At 34.0% G+C, this 25,384-nt stretch overlaps 1 protein-coding gene across 2 annotated transcripts in view; it reads left to right on the plus strand.

Annotated features, from left to right (window-relative positions):
- Window positions 1-25,384, plus strand: part of ZNHIT6 (zinc finger HIT-type containing 6) — a 72,689-nt gene that overhangs the window by 21,886 nt on the left and 25,419 nt on the right. For both annotated transcript variants that reach the window (XM_081306565.1, XM_081306566.1), the window contains exons 6-8: window positions 7,147-7,215; window positions 8,544-8,624; window positions 10,063-10,140. In XM_081306565.1, coding sequence (XP_081162691.1) covers window positions 7,147-7,215; window positions 8,544-8,624; window positions 10,063-10,140 — 228 coding nt within the window. The remainder of the gene's footprint in view (window positions 1-7,146; window positions 7,216-8,543; window positions 8,625-10,062; window positions 10,141-25,384) is intronic.

Raw genomic sequence — 25,384 nt, forward strand, 5'->3', positions numbered from 1 at the left:
GTCTTCCCCATTATGTTTCCTTTGCCTAAGTTCCTATATTACCTATTTTATTCACAGTTAATATGAAACAGATGCCAGTATTTAGGACAGGTATTTATTTTTGGTATGCGTTTATCTGCTCTGCCTCCTACATGCTCTTACTTTTTTTTAGGGATTCCATAGGCATTTTGAAGTGGACATTTTGTTGTTGTTGTGCTTTGTTATGCATTACAGGAAAGCTAGCATTCCTGGCCCCTGCCCAGTAAAATTCTGTGTTCCCCACTCTTGGCACTTAAAACTGCCTCCCCATTTCCAAATGTCCCTACTTCACCCACTGCAAGTAAAGAACCACTTTAAGTGCTTAAGTTCTCATCGATTGTGTGAAGTATTCTTTTTCATTTCAGTCTTCACCTGCTACATTCATTTTCTTAGTGTACTGTCTACTAAAGCCAATACCACCTAGTTAACCTGTTTCCTTTTATCATGTAGTAGTGGTACTAATTTTTAAAAGGGCAAAAATATGTTACTGGAACTTTTCAAAGTATTTTCATAATGATGTGACACTTAAAACTGTGGTTTTCATTCTCCCAAATTTTAGATATTTTAATCCATTACTAAGTAACTAAACAGATCCTTTGTATTCATCCAAAAACACTTATCATGGTATTAATTCTATTAACATAAATTATTTTATGAGGAATAGTTGCAGTTATTTTTGAGATTTCAAATCTTTATCTCAAAATATGTTTTGAAAGGCTAAATGCCTACAAGTGAAGGATTATGTAGGTGTTTCATACATTGTTTTTCCTTGGAATACTCAAATTTGGTAGATTTTCTCTAAGCTTTAAATTAAAATAAGATTTTTATAGTTGACACTGGAACAAAATGTTTTTTTTAAAAAAATTCCATCAAGTATTATTTTGTTGCTTCCAAATGTAATAATTGATAATTTTAGTTTCTTCTTTTGCTATTGATTGTAAGTGAAAAACAAAACCTAAAAAGAAGAAAACTTGGATCCCTTATATCAGTTAAGATGCTGCATGAAATAGAATGCCCAGTTCAGACTGGTTTGAGCTATTACATATTTTTTAAAAAGGGCAGTTTGGTTCTTATAACTGAATGTCCAGAGGGAGGGTAGACTTTAGGGTTAATAGATACAATGACTTGATGATATCATCATGGACCATTTTATTTCTGATTCTTCATTAAATCTTCTGTGGTATCTCCTTAATCCTCATGGCTGTAGAGTGCTACTAGTAACAATTTGGTTTACAGTAAATATCCATAATGAATGCTTTTCTCAAATCAGTATTATATAGGAAACCAGAAACTCACCATGATTAAACTGTGTAGGTCACATGCCCAATCCTGAGCCATTGTGCCCAGGAAAATATACTGATGTTGTTAAGCTAATAGTAATAGGCACATACCCACAGAGGATAGAAATGGGTCCATTCCTCAAAGTATGGTTATAGATTAGAAAGGATGATAGTGGAGTTAAGGATAGTTGCATTGCAAACAAAATGTCCACTATCTATTTTTAAATGAGTTTAAAATATGGAGGCAAATATTTGAAATAGGAAATAATCATGATGTATTTAAATAAGTAGTACAGAAGATACATGGTTTTATTATTGAGTTTTCATTTCTAGAAAGTTCATAATAGTGTATTCTAAAGTTACAATACTCTGGGTTCAAATACCAACTGCATCACTTTCCAGCTGAATAATGATCTTAAAGTAATGGCTGTCCTCTTTCTATCTTGTGTTTTCTTTTATATAATAAAATAATAACATTTACCTTCTAGTGTTACAAGGATTAAATGGATTAAAGATATATATTTAGAACCATGTCTGACATACAAAAGGTACTTAATAAACTATTGTTATTACTATTACTACTTGTTAGTGTGGTAGTTTTTATAACCTGTAGTTTTTATAATTTAGTTAGCGATATAGTATTATGAAAATCAGACGTGGAAAGTCTGGCTTTTCTTAGCTCATGGAGTGTCTTGGTCTATTTTCTTGCTGTAACAAAATACCTGAGAACATGTAATTCACAAAGAATAAAGGTCCATTTTCATGATTCTGAAGGCTGGGAAGAGCCTCGTGCTGGCATCTGGTGAGAGCTCCCAGCTACAATATAACATAGTGGAGGCTAGCACATGGTGACACAAAGCAAGCTAGTCAAAAGAGAGCTCCCTTTTACAACAAAGTCACTTCCACAATAATCCATTAATCCATTCATGGGTTAATGCATTCATGAGGGCAGAGTTCTTACTACTCACTACCCTCCCAAACAACCAACTTATCAACACTGCCACACTGGAGACTAAATTTTCAACAAGTCACTTGTATTTAAGAATTAGAAGTAAAAATCTTGAACAGGCATATTTGAACTGACATGATATAACAATGTGATTCTCAAAAGTCATAAGTACAAACAAGGACTGAAAAGTTGATGTCCCAAATATACCATGAAACACTTTTCTTAGAATTAAGTAATACTATGATGGATTTCCCTCTAAATCCTTCATTTCACTCTTCTTTAAAGCCTTTATGTTGCATTAACTATAAGTAAAATCCATATTACTTACAGAGCATTGAGAGCTCTTTATAATATAGAATTAATGCACATGTCTACTTTCTTCTCCAGCATCTAAACTGGAATTCATGGTAAGTACAATTTGCTTATGGACTCGTGGCAAAATAAGTTACAAAAACTGTAATATTTCTGTTCTAAGCTTCATAATTCAGGACATGGAATTGAATGTAAAATTATAATGATAATAATAACATTTTGAGTGCTGTATTGTAAACTCTAGACATATTTACTTATTCATCCTTGTGGTACAGTCTTGTTTTGCCCATGTTGTGAGAAGACTGAGTCAGAGATTAAGTCTCTTGCTTAGGATCATATTAAGTAATAAATTGTTAGAATGGGATTCAAACACTAGGTCCACTTAACCTCTCCTCTGTGCTACTTCCAGGCATTATAGTATTGTAAGCATTCTTGCAGTGTACAGTGTCAAGAAAGAATAGGATGCTTTCATATAAATTGTGAAATGGAAGGGAAAATGCAGTACCCAAGATTGTTGGTTGACTTGTTGCCCTAAAAAAATGTCTGCCTTGGACCTATCCCCTTCTTTGTCTCTGTGTTCTTGATCCCTGGTGAGCTCAGAAATGTTCTTTGAATAAATGTTGGTTGATTGGTGGAGTGCAATGGGAATTAGATGTGTTTTTATTTATATATATGAATGTATATGTGTGTGTCCCGAATATTCAAGCTTCTTTAAACTGGGTATTAGAAATCTTAGTTCTTAAAATTTAGCTTCCATATGTAACTCTTAATTGTGGCGTATTTCCTAGAAATATGTTTTTTAGGCTGTCAAAATAATTAGATATAAAACCTCAGTTATTATTGGGTAGTAATTTCTAAGATTAAAAAGGAGACATCTTAAATAAATAATTCTAATAAGGAAATATATATTTAAGTTTAGAGTAAAATATTTAAATTATTCCTGTTCTTTCTATCACTATTATCTGACACTTTCTCATGAAAACATCTTTGACTTTGCTGATTAATAAAAAATAGCAAATCATGTGAAAGATTTTTTTTTATACAGACATTTGAAGAATTAAGTCCTTTTATAATGTCTAGAATTAGAGTAGTTAAAAGTTTGGGGTATACTTTCATACTTTTAAATCTGTGATATATAAATCTATTTTAAATATAAATATCGTCAATAAACATGCACATATTTTAATGTCAATGCATATAGTTCTTCCACTTTTATGGCTGCTTAACATTCATTATGTAGACCTACATGATGAATTTATTTAATTAACTTTCTGATGGTGTGCATTTAGGTTGTTTCTAATTTTTTCCTGTTATAAAATGTAGCACAGTGTACATTTTGTACATATCGTATTACTTGCCCAATAATTTCCTTGCAGGAAATTTCTGGGGGAAAGAAAAACTGTTGAGGCAAAAATATATATTTTGTAACTTCTGAATTTTCCTCTCTGTCTTTTATGAAATCAAATTACCAAAAGTGTGTATTAGCTTATACTTCTTTCAGCAATGGAAAGTGTTCATTTTGCTACACTTTCTTAGTGCAAATCTGATAGGTAAAATAATAATATCTTTTTTTAATGAGTTAAAACATGATTGCAGTACCATTAAAAGGATCTGATGACTTGATTTACATCTTGTTCTGTGGGATTCTGTAGTGTTTCAGATATTCAGAATGACAATTTTGAGTCATGAAGTCAGAAGGATAATTGAGTATATGGGCCTAGAACCCCTACACACCAAATATCTTTTCATATACATACTAATTTTTTGAACCTGTGGGAAAGAATGAATCTTAAGAGTTTCTAATAAGCAAAAGAATGATCCTTAACAGTTTCTAACAAGTAAAAATTAATATAAATAAGTACCCTGTATAACTCACTGAAAATAAGTGTAAAATAATATTTATTTTCTTCATTTATTATACATGTCATCTCTTTCTTAGTTTTTTCTGCATTATTGCTTTCTAAGGAGGCTTTTTAGATATTTCCCCCTAACTGTCCCCACTGTGACATTTGGATAACATATAAATATATTACCCCATTAGGGTAATGCTACTCTCATTAGCATGCCATTTATGTATGCACTTGTATTGATATTTGGGGGAAAAGCAGAAAAAGCTTTGCTCTGCATGAATAGTTACTTTGGTTTCGTGGGGCTCAAAGAAAATGTCAGTGATTCTGTAACTTATCAGTTGTCCAAAGGGAACATTAGGTTTAATAATTGCCACTATTACTTCAACCAGCCCGTTGTTAAACTCTAAACATATGCCTTGGACTACCTAAGTTTTCTAGAATATTCAGACACAGTATTTCCATTCTTAGGAAAATTAATATGCAGAGGGCACAGTGAAATTATTGTGATTGGAGACATTTTATTGAATTTAGGGAACAGTATTGTTAGGAGTAATAGTAATGCATTAGAAGTAATAATAAATGTTCAAATCTCTATCCCACTGGTTTTTAATTCCATGAGGATGTTTATAATGTCTGGGAGCAATCTTTAAAAAATAATCCAAGTAACATTACTGGGATTTTGGCATATGTATTTTTTAAATGGGACATATATATAATTATGAAAAATGGGTAACAAACTTAACTCTTTAAATCTTAGGAAGAGATTTGGTTGACTGTGTCAGGACTCAGATGAATTTCAGGAATACTAAAGAATTGAAAATTAACTTATCCATTTTGGCAATTCTTTATATAACACCCTTCAACTTACTTTTGCCTACTTTGAATTGAGGTATACTAAAAAAAGATAGCAGTCTTAGAAGAAAAAATGTATTTTATGTCTTTGGAGAAAAAAAAATGGGTATGGTGAGTGTTCTTTATATTCTGTTTTTCTTTGTTCTTGAAATATTACAATATCACATTTTAAATGTAAAAGTACTTTTCTTTTGAAATTTTGTACATCTATGAACTGAGGCCAATATAAAAAGATTTTTGTAGTTGTCATAAATTAACAATATGTTTATAATAAAATAGCAGTGAATGACTTCATTATTACCACAACTAGTAAACTACAGCAAATAAAATTATTTCCAAAGGCCTTTTCTCTTTCTGAAAGTATCAGAAAGGCAAATGGTTCTTGCTGTTATTCAAGCAATTATTGGGGTGATAGAGTATGATTTGCAGTTTTACAAGATGACAAGTTGGTGGTCCTTTTTTCCCCCGTATAAGTTAACATGGAAAAATAAGTGTATTTAGAAAGAAACCATATTATTTATTAAGAGTAACAAAATCAGCTTATGTTTTTATAAAGAAAGAAAATAATATTACATATACTTCTTAATACTAATATTAGGCTATATGCCTGTTTTACAGTTAAGGAACATTGTTAAGTGTTTTGTTTTAGAAGAATTATTTCAATCTAGTAATGGTTGCATCTGCATTCAGAATTTTGCCTCTGCATTCAGAAATTTTTTTAAGTTCTTTTCCTTGTGAGATTTTAGACATCTGACCTTTGGAGTAGTGAAAGGGTGGTTTTTGACATTGTTCTATTTAAAAAAAAAAAATCCCTAACATGATTGTTTCTTGTATAAGTGTACTTTTAGTATTAATATAATCAAAGATATTTTTCTCTGACTTATGCCAAAAACAGACTCATTATTAAAGAAAACTATATTCAGATCTGTGATAACTTGCTGTAATGGAGGGAATATTGCTTGGGTTTATGGCATTATTATCTGACCAAAAAATTGATTAGATCATACAGACACTTGGTGAAAGGTGACACCTAGCTTGCATTAAAAGAAAATTATTTTAGGTTTGGGGGCTTTGCTTCTAAGAGGTAGATTTCAAAAAGTCACTGATTGTGGTTTGGAGGAGATGTTGCCAGCTATTCACGTGCCAATAAGTTGTTCTTCTAAGGCAGGAAAACACTGTAAATGATATTTTTACATTATATGAAGACATAAATTTCTATAGTGGATTCAGTGTTTGAGCATTAGATTTCTTTTAAAAGGGACTGGTATAGTATCACTAAATTTAAATTTGTTAAATAGGACATATAGTCATTTTTCTAAAATCAAGTATTTTTACTGTTCACCTTGTATCAAACTAAAGTTTTCACCTAAAAGCATAGAAACTCTAGCTCTGAGTGCATTTTGCTTAGCAACCAGCTTGTTGTCTACTGTTTTGCTATTGAATGCACGTACTCATGCCTGAGAAATATATCTGCAGCCAGCTGGACTCAACCGGACAATACTTCATTCACCTAATTTCCAGACTAGTCAGGCAAAGACATCAGCTCATTGTATTTAGTCATGAGGAAATTTATTTGTAAACTTCAAGTAGTAGCACATGGATCTCAAAAGCCTCTGAATATGAGAAAGGCCTTCTAATTCAGGAATGTGAAGTCCTTGGAATTCAGAAATGCTTCACTTTTTTTCTTCTTAATAATGCTTCCAAGTATATTATTTAAAAATACATAGCTTCTAAAATCCTAGAAAAGTGCAAGTATCTCCTAATAGGAAAGAGAGTTTAAATTCTAAGAATAACTTTAGAATTGGCCTCAGTATTCAAAATTTTTCATTTGTGTTTAAACTTTAATTATCTTCCTTGATCCTCACATGGTCATTTTCTCTCCTAGAAAACAAAAGTTTTGTTGGCATGTAAAGCTCCAGTTTCCTCAAAGTCAAGCTGAATACATAGAAAAACGGTATAGTATAACCACTTTCTATTTGTTTTTATTTTAAGGCTCTGTAATTATAATAAACTGTTAACTAAGCATATGTCTGGCACTGTGGTATGTCATACAATGAAATACTAAACAGCACTGCAAATAAATGAGCTCTGGCTGTGCACATCAACATGAGTGAATCTCAGAAAATATGTTGAGTGAGAAGTGCAAGTCAAGTTAAGGAAGAATGCATAGAATATGAGAAGAAAACAAAAAACCTCCCCTAAACTGAATAGTTTATTTTTCAGGAATACCAACATAGGTGGAAGAACTCTAAGAGAAATGATTTAACATAAAAATCAGAAGAATGCAAGGCTGAAAATGTTGTTTCTTAGACTAAGTGGTTGTATAGGAAATGAAAAGTGACCCAAAATTATAGTATGCAGAATTTATTACTATTAACATTATAGTATATTCTTCAGAAAATACATTATTTTAGTCATGTGTCTGTAGTCATAATTGGGATTAATTTGCATGAAGTTTGTTGTTCTGCTTTTTCAGATTAGGAATGTATTTAAAGTGTTATTCAAAATTTTAATGATTGTGCTATTTGATTCCTTGGTTTAGGAGAATTTTAAAGTTGCTGTTTACGTAGTATATTTAGCATATGTCCACATTATACACAATGTCTTTTCTTTGTAATTGGGTTTTAGTGAAGAACTTTGCTATTTGAAGCTGCATGCCAAAGAGAAAGGACTTATTTTATAGATAGGAATATGTAGTCAGTAGTGTAAAGTGGTTGAGGAAGGGTTACTGTGTCAAAAATATCTTAATTTTGTTTATAAAGCTTTACATGTAAGTTTAAAATAGTGTGCAATAGGAAAGTTGGAAAACTTAAAATATTTTAATTCCAGGAAAATTATTATAAACTTTTTAACCTGGCCTTATGATTTAGAATGATAACTTGAACATGCACTAAAATTAACATTTTCTGAAACCATTCTTGAATTTATTTTTTATTTCTAAAAGTTTCAAATATATTACATATCGACTCCTTTTTTTTTCCATGTTTGAGCACAGGTGTGTTAAAAGAGGCTTCATATTTTTATAATTAATCTACAAGGAACTTTTCAAAATGTTTTTTTAAAGACCTTGTTAAATATACGCAAGAAGTCTTTTGTAGCTTTTTTCCTATGTAATTTTTGCTTGACAGGATATTATATTTTGCCAAGAATAAAGTAAAAGGTTTTTGTTCAATTATTTAAACAATAACAAAAAACCCACAACATTTAGTAATTCTAAGTTAACACCTTTTATAGCAAATTATAAATAATAATCTAGCTGTTTTCCTTTCCTTTATTGAAAAGAGTACCAGAGGATAAAACTATTAATGAAATTCTAAAACCTTACATTGATCCTGAAAAGTCTGATCCTGTTATTCGTCAAAGGTACGTTTAAAAACTCCTGTTAACTGTTTGAAGTAATTAAAAGTGTTGAAGTATATTTTAGTTGCATATTTATTATGGTAAGATATGGCTGTATTGGGACATGATATGTTGGTGCAGTTTACTTTTCCTTGCAATTTACTATTTCCATGGTGTTTGCTGAGATTAAGTCCATATAAGTAACATCAGTAGCTAACACTCATTATTTACTGTGTCCTGGACACTCTTCAAAGCAGATAATAATAAACATGCTAATTCATTGAATTCTCACAATATCCTTGTATGGTAGACTAGAAGTATTATGTCCCTTTTAACATACTGGGCAAATTTAAAGTGGTTAAGTAAACTTGGACAATTAATAAGCATGAAAGCTGGGGATTTCAAACCATCAGTCCAGATTCACAATCTGTACTCTTAACCTTTAAACTAAGCTGCCTTTCAAGTTGAACCAAAGATTCTGAAAATTAAGACTTTCCAAGTAACTATTAAACACAGGAAATCCTGCTTCAGCCAAGTCTTCATAGAACTAAGTAAGGTACACTCTGCCTCCTATCCAAAAATACAGTATGGACAAAAGTAGTTAACATAGCATAGTGGAAAGATTCCGTCATGGATATCCAAATTAAAATAGCTGACTCTGTCCCTTATTAACTGTGTGATCAGACTAAATTACCTAACTTCCATGCTTTTAATTTTTCCATCAATGAAATAAGAATGGTAATACATACTAGATAAGGTTGTTATGAACCTTAAAAGAAATAGCACATTCAGAGTTCCTAGTACAGGACCTAGCATATAGTAGGCAGTGCTCAAGAAAGGAAACTATTATTGGTGTATGAGTTATTAGTGCTCCTGGGCAGGAACCCAGTTGACTTTATTTTCACCAGATGGTACTTGCTTTGAATATGAATGCTTGGATTGTGCCAGAGTAATTTGGTATTCAAAATTTAAACTGTAGATTCTAAAATGTCTGATCTGGTCCATTTCTAATTAAACCTCGTTTTTCAACTTTTGCTAAAAAATATTGTTCAAACTGATCCAAACTCAAGTAACATTTCAAGCAGTATTGATAGTTGAGTTTCTTTCTTTATAATTGATAATCTACTTGTCATCATTAGTCATATACTTGGCAGTAAGACAAAATACCTGTCACTAAATTGGATACATTTGAGCAAAAGTATGTGTAAAATAGCTGTTATTATTTTTACACATGTTTGTTGAAGCAGGTATTTTTTAATTTAAGATGTTTAATTGAACAAAGAGAAGAAAAGTAATTTTTTCAGATACTTGGTTAAGAAACATCTTTACTTCTTTTCTGTACTTGGATTGATGAATTTTTAAGTATTATTAGCTGTTCATAAATGCTTAGTCTTTATAAAAACTGTCTTGAAAAGTACTAAAAATTAATTTTGCTTTCTTCAATATGATGTTTTTATTTCAGGTTGAAAGCCTACATTCACTCTCAGACTGAGGTCCAAATTTTAATGAAGGTTGAATATATGCAGCAAAACCTAGTAAGGTAAAGTTGCTCCCTCCCCATTTCTTTAAATATTTTCTAATTCTGTGATATAATTAATTACGTTGATTACCTTACATAGCTAGTTATAAAATTATCTGGCTGTCAACCTAGACTTATAAAAATAATTTTCAACTGGTGCACATACCTGTAATCCTAGCCACTGGGATAGACTGAGGCCAGAGTATTGTAAATTAGAAGTTAGCTTCAGCAGTTTATCAAGACCTTATCTCAAATTTTTAAATAAATAAATAAATAGAACTGGGAATGTAGCTCAGTGATAAAGTACTCTGGGTTTAATTTCTAGTACCTAATAATAACTTTCAATTTAAGATTCTTAAATATTAGACTTATAATTGTAAATTTGATTGAAAAATAAACCTAGTTAGAATATTTAAAAATATCAGTTACAACTAAAAGATTTCTAAATTTCATCTTAACTTACTTCAAGAAATGTTCTATAATATGACATCTGATGAGTTCAAGTTTAGACTTTAGAAATAAGAAAACATGCTGGACTAACCACTGAATATATTGTAGTTTGAAGAATACTGCACAGAAATGTGACGAAAACAGCATTCCAGCAAACTATGAGTTGAGAAAGTTAATAATACCTTCAGGTTTTGTTCCTTATTAATGGGATGATAAATTAGACTGAGACTCTTCACAAAGTGTACCTAAATGCCAGTTATATGACAGCATATTGAATTGCAAAACACTGATCTTTACAGACATGTGTTTCCCATTGTTTAATTAACAAAAGCACTAGATTGATTTAATAGATGTGGTCAGTTTCTTCTATGATATGATTTGCTAGTTTAGTTTAGATGTTGAAGAGTTCAAGCTATGAAAGCATCACTGGATTTGGATCCCAGCTTCACCTTTTTCTAATTATGTTAACTTGAGTTAATTACACAGCATCACTTGCCTTAGTTTCCTTTTCTCTAAAATTGAAATGACAAAGTTTATCATGAAAGAAACACATGATAAATGCATGTTTTTATTATTACTAGTGTTATTACCAATACTGTTATTTCTACTATTGTTACTGATAAATGTTACAAAAGATCTGCATGTTAAGATTAGAAGATTTTATAAGGCTAAGACAGAAGATCATAAATTCAAGGCCAGCTCGGGCAACTTAGTGAGACCCTGTCTCAAAAAAAAAAAGCAATTGTCCTAAATTATAATAAAATACTTCAAATTATAACCAAAGGACTCAGGAAAGTATGTTTTAATGATGGAAGCTCTATTAAGAAAATGTTAACCATTAATAAAATTATAGCTAACAAAGGATCTTAAAAACCACATCTGACCACTTTTCTTTCCAACGTATCTCAGATCCTCCAACTTTATATCATTCATCATGGTTCTCTAATAAAAAATTCAAATTATCTATCATATAGTTTTTTCTGTATGCCTCTCAATTCAATATATTTACATGTAGTTTGTGGTCCTTTCCTTCTTCATGCCGAATCCCAAACAAGAGAAAATAAGTTTCTGCAAATTTAGTTACCCAGAGTTAAAACGTCCATGTTACCCAAAGTCAGTAGTTCTTAAATTGGGACTCAAGCACTTAGGTAATTAACAATAAATACTGGTATAAAGGATAACATTGTTTCAGTTTTTAGTAAAATCACAAAAGGAATTCCATATAACTCGTTTTTTTATTTTTAATTTTTTATTGTTTTAATTAGTTATACATGACAGTAGAATGCATTTATGTGATCTGATATGTCATACATGGATGGGATATAATTTCTCACTTTTCTGAGAATATATGTTGTAGAATCAGATTGGTCATGCAGTTATCTATATATATAAAGTAGTAATGTCTGACGTTGGACCCAAGTTGGGAGGAAGAGCATGAGAAGAAGATTAACATTAAACAGGGTGAGAGGTGGGAGGGAAAAGGAAAGAGAAGGGAAATTGCATGGAAATGGAAGGAGACCCTCATGGTTATACAAAATTACATACAAGAGGAAGTGAGGGGAAAGGGGGAAAAAAACAAGGGGGAGAAATGAATTACAGTAGATAGGGTAGAGAGAGAAGATGGGAGGGGAGGGGTTGGGGGATAGCAGAGGATAGGAATGGCAGCAGAATACAACAGACACTAGTACAGCAATATGTAAAACAGTGGATGTGTAACCGATGTGATGCTGCAATCTGTATATGGGGTGAAAATGGGAGTTCATAACCCACTTGAATCAAAGTGTGAAATATGATATGTCAAGAACTATGTAATGTTTTGAACAACCAACAATAAAAATTTTAAAAAAATTATTTTGATAAATATGCTTCAACATTAAAAAAAAAGTAATGTCTGTCTCTTTCTACTTTCCTTCCTATCTCTTCCCCTCCCTTCCCTTCACTTCCCTCTACCTAATCTAAGGTAACTCTAGTCTTCTCTTGTGCCTCCCCGCCACAATGTGAATTAGCATCTGCATATTAGAGAAAACATTCAGTTTTTGGTGTTTGGGGAATTGGCTTATTTTGCTTAGAATGATATTTTCCAACTCAGTCCATTTACCAGCAAATGCCATAATTTCATTCTTCTTTAAAGCTGAGTAATATTCCATTGAATGTATATACCACATTTTTTTCATCCATTCATCTACTAAAGGATACCTAGGTTGGTGCCATATTTTAACTATTATGAATTGAGCTGCTGTAAACATTGTTGTGGCTGCATCACTGTAGTATGCTGATTTTAAGTCATTTGGGTATAAATTAAGGAGTGGGATAGCTGGGTCATATGGTCTTTCCATTTCAGGTTTTCTGAGGAATCTCCATACTGCTTTCCATAGTTGTTATACCAATTTGCAGTCCCTCCAGCAATGTATGAGTGTGCCTTTTTCACCACATCTTCATCAACATTTATTGTTTCCTGTATTCTTGGTGATTGCCATTCTGACTAGAATGAGATGAAATCTTAGTGACTTAGTTTTGATTTGAATTTCTCTAATTGCTAGAGGTGTTGAATACTTTTTCATATATTGGTTGATTGATTATATTTATTCTGTGAAGCATCTGTTCAGTTCCTTAGCACATTTATTGATTGGGTTGTTAGTTATTGGGTGTTAAGTTTTTTGAGTTCTTTATATATTCTAGAGATTAATGCTTTATTGGAGGTGCATGTGGTAAAGATTTTCTCCCAGTCTGTAGACTCTCTCCTCACATTATTGATTGTTTCCTTTGCTGAGAAGAAGCTTTTAAATTTGTACCCAGTTCATTTATTGAGTCTTGATTTTACTTCTTAAGCTTTAGGGGTCTTGTTAAGGAAGTCAGATCCTAGGCCGACATGGTGAATATTTGGGCCTATTTTTTCTTCTGTTAGGCACAGGGTCTTTGTTCTAGTGCCTCAATCTTTGATCCACTTTGAGTTGATTTTTGTGCAGGGTAAGAGATAGATGTTTAATTTCATTTTGCTACATATGGATTTCCAGTTTTGCCAGTACCGTTTGTTGAATAGGCTATCTTTTCTCCATTGAATGTTTTTGGCATCTTTGTCTAGTAGGAGATAACTGTATTTGTATGGGTTTGTCTCTGTGTCTTCTATTCTGTACCATTGGTCTACATGTCTGTTTTGGTACCAATATCATACAGTTTTTGCTACTATAGCTTTGTAGCATATTTTAGGTTTGGGATTGTGATGCCTCCTGCTTCATCTTCTTGCTAAGGATTGTTTTGGCTATTCTGGGTCTCTTATTATTTTTCCAAATAAATTTCATGATTGCTTTTTCTATTTCTATGAAGAATGTCATTGGGGTTTTAATAGGAAGTGCAGTAAATCTGTATAATGCTTTTGATTGTGTGGCCATTTTGACATTATTAATTCTGCCTATCCAGGAGCATGGGGGATATTTCCATATAATTCATTTTTAAATTGAAAGATTTGCCTCCTTCTCTTTAAATTGACTTTTGGTAAATCATTAAATAATTCTATTCTCTTTTGTTTTATTTTCTGTGCTTCCTCTTCAAGTTCAGTTTCTTTCTTAACATGGAACATATTTTATCTACTTAGTTCATTTAAGTGTTACTTGTGTTTTATACCATGGTGCGCGTTTAATGAGTATAGTATAGCTTCAGTCTCATAAGTCTACTAAGAGAATACTTCTGAGGGTCTTTATAAAAAATAAAATAGCTTTTTAGTTAGTTGTTTCATTTTCTCTAAGCTATAAAACTAATATATACTCTTCTGGTCTTTTCCTGACAACCTGGTGACAGTCTCTGTCTAGTCATTTTGAATACTGCTATACCACTCTGAACATTTGCCAACTCCTTGTCATATAGACTGCAAGACTATAACAATAACATAAATGGCTCAGAAGGAATGTAGAAGGAAGACAGTATAAATGTTGTCCAAATTGGATGATGAAATTTTATTCTTTTATTTTTCATGCGTGTAATTTTCGTTATAAAGATATTCCTCCATTTTATTTTAAGAAAATAGGACAATTTAAGGAACTTTTTACTCATAAGAGCAGTAAGGAGAATAAAAATGAATGCCTCATTGTTTCCTTTTAATGTGTTTATCTGTTCTTAAATAATTGTAAATAGTAGTCACCAGGTATTAATTTAATGACTACATGGATAATTGTTTCTTTTTTTAATTAATAGACATGTATTTGAAACACCTTACTCACTTTTTAAAATTTTTATTTATTTATTTATGGTTTAGTTGTTGATGAACCTTCATTTTATTTATTTTTATGTGATGCTGAGGATCAAACCCAGTGCCAGTGCACTCACATATGCTAGGCAAGCGTTCTACCAATAAGTCACAACCCTAGCCCAGCTTACTCTTAAAGAAACAAATAATATCTATTTTGGTCAGTTTGGGTGCCCATTTGACCACAGTCACCATATTTACCTGTTCTCTTAGGTATTTCAACTTCTGTCTCAAAGCTGAGGAAAGCAATAATTTATATCATTTTTATATAATTTGAAAGAAGAAAATTTTGTTTTTTTCTTTTGGTTTTGTTGGTCTGGTTGGTTAGTTGGTTATTTTCATTTGCTGATTGTTTTCATTTTAATTCTTCCTTTAACTGAAAATGGAGGTTTGTTATATGTCCATGTCAGTCAAGATAGATTGAACTGTGGCTAATGAAGAAATATGTCAGCTCACAAATCCAGTCAGACTTGACCCTGGTAGATTATACTCTTCTTCCAAAACTCAAGGAAATCAAAATTTGTATGCATACTTAGGTTAGAGTACAGGACAGACTACTTGGAGTCCAGAGAGTATTTATTTTTAGTTTAAAAATGTGTACTATACCCAGTGGCTTGGGAAACTGAGGCTGAAGGATCATGAGTTCAAGCCAGTTTCAGCAACTTAGCACGACTCTGTCTCTAAATAAAAAATATAAAAAAGGACTGGGGATGTAGCTCAGTGATTAAGCACCCTTGGGTTCAATCTCCACTACCAAGAAAAAAAAAATGTGTACTGTGCATCTCTGAAGCAACAGAGGATGGAAATTTTAGCTTGTCCTGGCAGACCAAGGTTTTCAAGAGTGGCAGAAATGTATATCAGATGACATGATAAAAAGTGCAGCATTACATAGGAATTCTGAAATCAGGCTGCCTAGAAACCAGAACTCAGAAAGATACCAGTCAAAATGATAAGACTTATTTTAACAAAGAGCCAAAATAGGGCAATTCTAAACCCCCAAAATGTCAAAGAAGTTCACCACAATAAAAGCCAGATGACTTCATTGTGGGCATTCAGTTTCTTTATGCTTTATTTTCCTTTAAGGTCCTTTACTCTCTAATTTTATAACCTTCCTTCTTTAGGGTCCAAAAGAGAATCACATTGGACCTTCAAATATCTTTTTAATCCCTAAAGGGGAGGGAATGCTAGATCAATAAAATAAAAGATAAGCAGTATTCAGTATGAGGCATTCCTAAAATAGACTTTTTTGATGCTAAACTTAAGCCAGTCTGAGTAATATGAGAAGAACTTCGTGTTATCTGTGTAGAAAGCTTGTCCTCCAGATTTCCCTATTTGAATATTTACTTGGACTAAATGATATATGGAAATACCACCAGAGGAGAAGAAGGGAACAAAAAGTTATGACCTGGGCCCAGGAATTTTGAAACTTTAAATTGCCCTGCTATTTAACTTTGAGTAGTGATGGCATTGCTTGAAGGCAACAACAATGTGAAAAGTTCTAGTTGCAGTTGCTTTTATCCTGAAGGTGGAGTACATCTGTATATTTCTGATTATTAAGTCATTCTCAAGAGATAATTATCCTAATTTCTAAAGAACCTCCCAATTTTTATGAGTATTTGCTAATCATGGATAATAAAATTAGATATTGCAGACATGTATTTATATTTTTTTTTTAAAGAGAGAGTGAGGGGAGAGAGAATTTTAATATTTATTTTTTAGTTATCGGCGGACACAACATCTTTGTTTGTATGTGGTGCTGAGGATCGAACCTGGGTCGCGCGCATGCCAGACGAGCACGCTACCACTTGAGCCACATCCCCAGCCCCGCAGACATGTATTTAGACATAGATTTTTTTATCATAATTTTTTTCTAGTACTGGTAATTTTTTTTTTCCTTCCTTGATACTGGGGATTGAACTCGGGGACACTTAACCACTGAGTCACATCCCCAGCCCCTTTTTTACTTTTTTTTTTTTTTTTTTTTTTTGAGATAGGGCCTCACTAAGTTGCTTAGGGCCTTGCTAAGTTGCTGAGATTGGCTTTGAACTTGCCATCCTCTTACCTCAGTCTCCCATGCCCCTGGGATTACAGGCGTGCGCCACTTCGCCTGGCAGTATTGGTGATTGAACCTAGGAGAGCTCTACTATTGAACCACACACACACACAGCCCTTTTTAATTTTTGTTTGAAAGCAGGATCTTACTAAGTCACATGAAGCTGACTTCAAACTGTGATCCTCCTGCTTCATCCTCCAGAGTCACTGGGATTACAGGCATGTGCCACTGAGCCCTGCTGTATTTTAAAAATAGAAAGATTTTAAATCAGTGTTCTCATATGATATATTGATAGGCTAAGATGAGCATTTAGAATCTGATTGCATACGTAATTACTGTTAAATCATTAAAGGAAAGTGCATTCACATAACACCTGAGTCTGGTTTTGTTTTGTTTTAATATTTATTTTTTAGTTGTAGTGGTTAAATACCTTTATTTTATTTATTTATTTTTATGTGGTGCTGAGGATCAAACCCAGGGCCTCATCCGTGCTAGGCAAGCATTCTACTGCTGAGCCACAACCCCAGCCCCTGAGTCTGGTTTTGATTAAGCACATTCAGTCTTCAAGTCATATAAATGAAAATTGAAGTTTACACAAGAATAAGTAAGATACAGTTTTGTTGCGTAGGGAGAACAGATACACATACAAATGTTATCATAGGCTTGTGTTAAGAGGCTTACAAGGGAGGATAGCAACTATCCTTGCATTTTCAGAGAAGGCATTATAGTGGATATATTGTTTGATCCATAATAAAGGTAAATGGTCCATGGCAAGAGGAGGGTATAAAAGGCCCCAAGCTGTGAAAGAGCATGTTGTTAAAAAAAGTCAAGTAAGTGATTTGAGGAGGTCTGAGTCTATAGAGGTGTGCAGAGCACGAACTTAAAACTTTTTTTTTTTAAGTGAGGATGATGAGTTAGTTCAGGACCAAACACTAAATGCTACATTCGGATCTCATTTCATTGATAGTAGGCAACTGTAAAAGTTAAGCAGAAAAATTGATTAGATCTTGGTAACCAATTTGCTGTAGGAAGAAGTGAATAGCAAGCAAAGCTGACTAAAGCTTCTGGCATGGATGCTGTTTACAATGAGATGAAAGTAACACCAGCAGAGACTTAAGATGTGTTGAATTTCAAGTACATGCAGCAGCATTTTCTGGAATGTTATTTCCCAAAACAAAATTACCTTCCTTACTAATCCTTATTAGGATCTCTTTAGAGTAAAATTATGTTTCAACAAGAAATAGTATATTATCCTTCCAGAGTGTATAATTTATGGAGAAGTAAACCACCTTCTTTTACTTCCAGAGATTCAGTATTAGACTTTGTAGAACAAAAGTCTCACCATTATAAATATTAAATTTATTAAATAACAAATGTAAATAATAAAAGCAATTATTAAGTCATTGTTTCTTAAGCATAATCCAATTTATGAAACATTCAAAAATAACTTCTTTATTTTTATCCAGAAACCTACATCAAAGATTTTTCTATAAGTCAAGATAGTGCTTTAAATTTGGTAAAGATCTTAGAAAGTTACTAAACTTATATTTTCCCATCTGAAGATTGGGATTGAAACAGGAATGATACTGCATTGTTTTGAACATTAACTTGAGTTATACAGTCACCTACTTAGCACAGTGCCTGACACACAACAAAGTAAATATGTATTATTAAAGTATTTAGAGAACCATTTATTGAAATGACTCAACCAATACAAGAGGTTGTTGTTTTGATGTGTTTTTCAAATCCTGGAGATTACTTATTGAAAGAAAAATGTATCTTTTTAAAATAAAAAGTTCCACATGACTGACAGGTAAATACATCATGCATCATTTTTTTAATAGCAACTTCTTCTTTTTTTTTTTTTTTTTTTTAGGAAGTTACGTAGCCTTTTTATTTTTTGTTTCTCCACATAATCTAGAACATACTTTTAAAAACATAGAAATTTGTCAAATGAATGAATGAACCACAGAAGTAGCTCAGGGACAATATCATTTTTCATTTTTGAACATCTAAGTAAAGGTTTAACAATAAAAGCAATAATATACACTATTTATTAAATGAATTATATTCTGGTGACTGGAATAAGAGTTTTTCACATGTTTTATAGTTTTATGGCCTATAATATCTGAAAATGTAATCAACCAATATTTTAGACAGTAATCAGTATCCAGTTTAGGTGTTTAAATTTTTAAAAGGTTAAAAATAAGGAAGTAGGTTCTTCAACATATTGCAAACATTGGAATTGTAGACTCTAGGGTATCCAACAGCAAGACCTGACACCAAAGCAGTTACCAGTGAATCACAGGTGCCTCCAATAGCCAAGAGCTTAAGCCCTCAGATGAATGTCTCTGACTTTACTTGCTCACAGAATATGATCAATGCAGCTAGGAGATGATCTCTGCAACATTTCTACTATCTAAAGCCCAGATAAGTGTGTATCTTTCTGTATCTAGAACTTTAACGTCAATACCAGTTTTAGCTTTTTTTTTTTTTTAATTATTTTTTATTGGTTGTTCAAAACATTACATAGTTCTTGATATATCATATTTCACACTTTGATTCAAGTGAGTTATGAACTCCCATTTTTACCCCGTATACAGATTGCAGAATCACATCAGTTACACTTCCACTGACTTACATATTGACATACTCATGTCTGTTGTATTCTGCCGCCTTTCCTATCCTCTACTATCCCCCCTCCCCTCCCCTCCCCTCCCCTCTTCTCTCTCTACCCCCTCTACTGTAATTCATTTCTCCCCCTTGTATTATTTTTCCCTTTCCCCTCACTTCCTCTTGTATGTAATTTTGTATAACCCTGAGGGTCTCCTTCCATTTCCAAGCAATTTCTCTTCTCTCTCCCTTTCCCTCCTACCTCTCATCCCTGTTTAATGTTAGTCATCTTCACATGCTCTTCTTCCCTACTCTGTTCTTAGTTACTCTCCTTATATCAAAGAAGACATTTGGCATTTGTTTCTTAGGGCTTGGCTAGCTTCACTTAGCATAATCTGCTCTAATGCCATCCATTTCCCTCCAAATTCTATAATTTTGTCATTTTTTAATGCAGAGTAATACTCCATTGTGTATAAATGCCACTTTTTTTTATCCATTCGTCTATTGAAGGGCATCTAGGTTGCTTCCACACTCTTGCTATTGTGAATTGTGCTGCTATGAACATCGATGTAGCAGTGTCCCTGTAGCATGCTGTTTTTAGGTCTTTAGGGAATAGACCCAGAAGGGGAATAGCTGGGTCAAATGGTGGTTCCATTCCCAGCTTTCCAAGAAATCTCCAAACTGCTTTCCAAATTGGCTGCACCAATTTGCATTCCCACCAACAATGTACAAGTGTACCCTTTTCCCCACATCCTCGCCAGCACTTGTTGTTGTTTGTCTTCATAATGGCTGCCAATCTTACTGGAGTGAGATGATATCTTAGGGTGGTTTTGAATTGCATTTCTCTGACTGCTAGAGATGGTGAGCATTTTTTCATGTACTTGTTGATTGATAGTATGTCCTCCTCTGAGAAGTGTCTGTTTAGGTCCTTGGCCCATTTGTTGATTGGGTTATTTGTTATCTTATTGTCTAATTTTTTTGAGTTCTTTATATACTCTGGATATTAGGGCTCTATCTGAAGTGTGAGGAGTAAAGATTTCTTCCCATGATGTAGGCTCCCTATTTACCTCTCTTATTGTTTCTTTTGCTGAGAAAAAACTTTTTAGTTTGAGCAAGTCCCATTTGTTGATTCTAGATATTAACTCTTGTGCTATGGGTGTCCTATTGAGGAATTTGGAGCCCGACCCCACAGTGTGTAGATCGTAGCCAACTTTTTCTTCTATCAGATGCTTTGTCTCTGATTTGATATCAAGCTCCTTGATCCATTTTGAGTTAACTTTTGTGCATGGCGAGAGAAAGGGATTCAGTTTCATTTTGTTGCATATGGATTTCCAGTTTTCCCAGCACCATTTGTTGAAGATGCTATCCTTCCTCCATTGCATGCTTTTAGCCCCTTTATCAAATATAAGAAAGTTGTAGTTTTGTGGGTTGGTTTCTGTGTCCTCTATTTTGTACCATTGGTCCACCCGCCTTTTTTGGTACCAATACCATGCTGTTTTTGTTACTATTGCTCTGTAGTATAGTTTGAAGTCTGGTATCGCTATACTACCTGATTCACACTTCCTGCTTAGCATTGTTTTTGCTATTCTGGGTCTTTTATTTTTCCGTATGAATTTCATGATTGCTTTCTCTATTTCTACAAGAAATACCATTGGGATTTTGATTGGCATTGCATTAAACTTATAGAGAACTTTTGGTAATATCGCCATTTTGATGATGTTAGTTCTGCCTATCCATGAACAGGGTATATTTTTCCATCCTCTAAGATCTTCTTCAATTTCTCTCTTTAGAGTTCTGTAGTTTTCATTGTATAAGTCTTTTACCTCTTTTGTTAGGTTGATTCCCAAGTATTTTATTATTTTTGAGGATATTGTGAATGGAGTGGTTGTCCTCATTTCCATTTCAGAGGATTTGTCACTGATATACAGGAATGCCTTTGATTTATGCGTGTTGATTTTATATCCTGCCACTTTGCTGAATTCATTTATTAGCTCTAATAGTTTCTTTGTAGACCCTTGTGGGTCTGCTAGGTATACAATCATGTCATCTGCAAATAGTGATAATTTAAGTTCTTTTCCTATTTTTATGCCTTTAATTTCTTTCATCTGTCTAATTGCTCTGGCCAGTGTTTCGAGAACTATGTTGAACAGAAGTAGTGAGAGAGGGCATCCCTGTCTTGTTCCAGATTTTAGAGGGAATGCCTTCAATTTTTCTCCATTCAGAATGATGCTAGCCTGAGGCTTAGCATAGATTGCTTTTACAATGTTGAGGTATGTTCCTGTTATCCCTATTTTTTCGAGAGTTTTGAACATAAAGGGATGCTGTACTTTGTCGAATGCTTTTTCCGCATCTATCGAGATGATTGTATGGTTCTTATTTTTAAGTCTATTGATGTGGTGAATAACATTTATTGATTTCCGTATATTGAACCAGCCTTGCATCCCAGGGATGAATCCTACTTGATCATGGTGTACAATTTTTTTGATATGATTTTGTATCCGATTCGCCAGAATTTTATTGAGGATTTTTGCGTCTAGGTTCATTAGAGATATAGGTCTGTAGTTTTCTTTCTTTGAAGTGTCTTTTTCTGGTTTAGGAATCAGGGTGATGTTGGCCTCGTAGAATGAATTTGGAAGTTCTCCCTCTTTTTCTATTTCCTGAAATAGCTTGAAAAGTATTGGTATTAGTTCCTCTTTAAAGGTTTTGTAAAACTCTGCTGAATACCCATCCGGTCCTGGGCTTTTCTTAGTTGGTAGTCTTTTGATGGTTTCTTCTATTTCCTCAATTGATATTGGTCTGTTTAGGTTGTCTATATCCTCCTGTCTCAATTTGGGCACATCATATGACTTAAGAAATTTATCGATGCCTTCACTATCTTCTATTTTATTGGAGTATAAGGATTCAAAATAATTTCTGATTATCTTCTATATTTCTGAAGTGTCTTTTGTGATATTGCCTTTTTCATCCTGTATGCTAGTAATTTGAGTTCTCTCTCTTCTTCTCTTCGTTAGCATGGCTAAGGTCTGTCGATCTTATTTATTTTTTCAAAGAACCAACTTTTAGTTTTATCAATTTTTTCAATTGTTTCTTTTGTTTCGATTTCATTAATTTCAGCTCTGATTTTAATTATTTCTTGCCTTCTACTTCTTTTGCTGTTGTTTTGTTCTTCTTTTTCTAGGATTTTGAGATGAAGTATGAGATCATTTATTTGTTGGTTTTTTCTTTTTTTCAGGAATGAGCTCCAAGCAATGAATTTTTCTCTTAGAACTGCTTTCAATGTGTCCCATAGATTCCGATATGTTGTGTCTGCGTTTTCATTTATCTCTAAGAATTTTTTAATTTTCTCCTTAATGTCTTCTGTAACCCATTGATCATTCAGTAACCTATTGTTCATTCTCCAAGTGATGCATGATTTTTCCTTCCTTCTTTTATCGTTGATTTTCAGTTTCATTCCATTATAGTCAGATAAGATGCATGGTATTATCTCTACTCCTTTATATTGTCCAAGAGTTGCCCTGTGACATAATATATGATCTATTTTTGAGAAGGATCCATGTGCTGCTGAGAAAAAAGTGTAACTGCTTGATGTTGGGTGGTATATTCTATATATGTCAATTAAGTCTAGGTTGTTAATTGTGTTATTGAGTTCTATAGTTTCCTTATTCAACTTTTGTTTGGAAGATCTGTCCAGTGGTGAGAGAGTTGTGTTGAAGTCTCCCATGATTATTGTATGGTGGTCTATTAGACTCTTGAACTTGAGAAGAGTTTGCTTGATGAACATAGCTGCACCATTGTTTGGGGCATATATATTTATGATTGTTATGTCTTGTTGGTGTATGGTTCCCTTGAGCAGTATGTAGTGTCCCTCTTTATCCCTTTTGATTAATTTGGCTGAAATCTATTTTATTTGATATGAGTATGGACACTCCTGCTTGTTTCCGAAGTCCATATGAGTGATATGATTTTTCCCAACCTTTCACCTTCAGTCTGTGTATGTCTTTTCCTATCAAATGCGTCTCCTGTAGGCAGCATATTGTTGGGTCATGTTTTGTGATCCATTCTACTAGCCTGTGTCTCTTAATTGGTGAGTTTAAGCCATTAACATTTAGGGTTATTATTGAGATATGGGTTATCCTTCCAGCCATATTTGTTTATTTATGTTACTGAATATGGTTTGTTTTCCTCTTTGATTATTTTCCCCCCTTTACTGTCCTACCTCCCACTGTTGGTTTTCATTGTTATTTTCCATTTCCTCTTCCTGTAATGTTTTGCCGAGGATTTTTTGGAGAGATGGTTTTCTAGCTGCAAATCCTTTTAACTTTTGTTTATCGTGGAAGGTTTTAATTTCATCTTCCATCTTGAAGCTTAATTTTGCTGGATACACAATTCTTGTTTGGAACCCATTTTCTTTCAGTGTTTGAAATATGTTCTTCCAGGATCTTCTAGCTTTCAAAGTCTGTGTTGAGAGATCAGCTGTTATCCTGATTGGTTTACCCCTAAATGTAATCTGCTTCCTTTCTCTTGTAGCTTTTAAAATTCTCTCCTTATTCTGTATGTTGGGCATCTTCATTATAATGTGTCTAGGTGTGGATCTCTTATGATTTTGCACATTCGGCGTCCTGTAGGCTTCTAGGATTTGGGATTCTGTCTCGTTCTTCAAGTCTGGGAAGTTTTCTCGTATTATTTCATTAAATAGATTGCTCATTCCTTTGGTTTGGAGCTCTGTGCCTTCCTGTATCCCAATGACTCTTAAGTTTGGTCTTTTAATGTTATCCCATATTTCTTGGATGTTCTGCTCATGGTTTCTTAGCAGTCTTGCTGAGCTGTCTATGTTCTTTTCAAGTTGAAATACTTTGTCTTCATTGTCTGATGTTCTATCTTCTAAGTGTTCTACTCTGCTGGTAGTATTCTCAATTGAGTTTTTAAGTTGGTTTATTGCTTCCTGCATTTCTAGGATTTCTGTTTGTTTGTTTTTTATAACCTTTATCTCCCTGTATAGTTGATCTTTTGCTTCCTAGATTTGTTCATTGTTGAAGAGATCTTTCATTGTCTGATTTTGCTGTCTAATGTCTTCCTTGAGACTCCAGATCATCTGAAGCATGTATCTCCTGAATTCTTTATCTGACATTCCATCTGCTGCAGATATTACCTCTTCTAACGTTGAGTTGACCTGCATTGCTTGTGGTCCTTTCTTTCCTTGTCTCTTCATACTGTTCGCGTTTCTTTCTGCTTACTGAGACTGTTGTGTTATTGAATTTTCCCCCTATATATTTGTATTACTCTTGTATAGTTGCAAAGTCTCCCGCGCAGGTGCGGGCAAGGGCTCTCCTCCTCCTCCAATTGGGGCACTGTGCCTACCACATTGGCAGGCCGCTGGGCCTGTTCTGCTGGTTGGTAGCAGGTGCGCCTACCTTGCAGGCGCGGGCGGTCGCTCTGCCCCTCTGCGGGCCGCTAGGCCTGTCATATCGGTGGTCGCAGTTCCGCCTCCTTTGCAGTCGCGGGCAGTGGCTCTGCCCCTCTGAAGGCCACTGGGCCTGTTCTGCCGGTGGGTCGCAGGTCCACCTACCTTGCAGGCGCGGGCAGCGGCTCTGCCCCTCTGCGGGTCGCTGGGCCTGTTCTGTCAGTGGTCACAGTTCCGCCTACCTTGCAGGCGCGGGGGGGGGGGCAGCTCTGCCCCTCGGCACGCCGCTGGGCCTGTTCTGCTGGTGGGTCACAGGTCCGCCTACCTTGCAGGCGCGGGAGGTGGCTCTGCCCTTCTGCAGGCCACTGGGACTGTTCTGTTGGTGGGTCGCAGGTCCACCTACCTTGCAGGCATGGTTGGCAGCTCTGCCCCTCCGTGGGCCACTGGGCCTGTTCTGTTGATGGTCACAGTTCCACTTACCTTGCTGGCACGGGGGGAGGGGGCAGCT

This window comes from Spermophilus citellus (assembly GCF_964194105.1).
Source record: "Spermophilus citellus genome assembly, chromosome: 9".
NCBI lineage: Eukaryota > Metazoa > Chordata > Mammalia > Rodentia > Sciuridae > Spermophilus > Spermophilus citellus.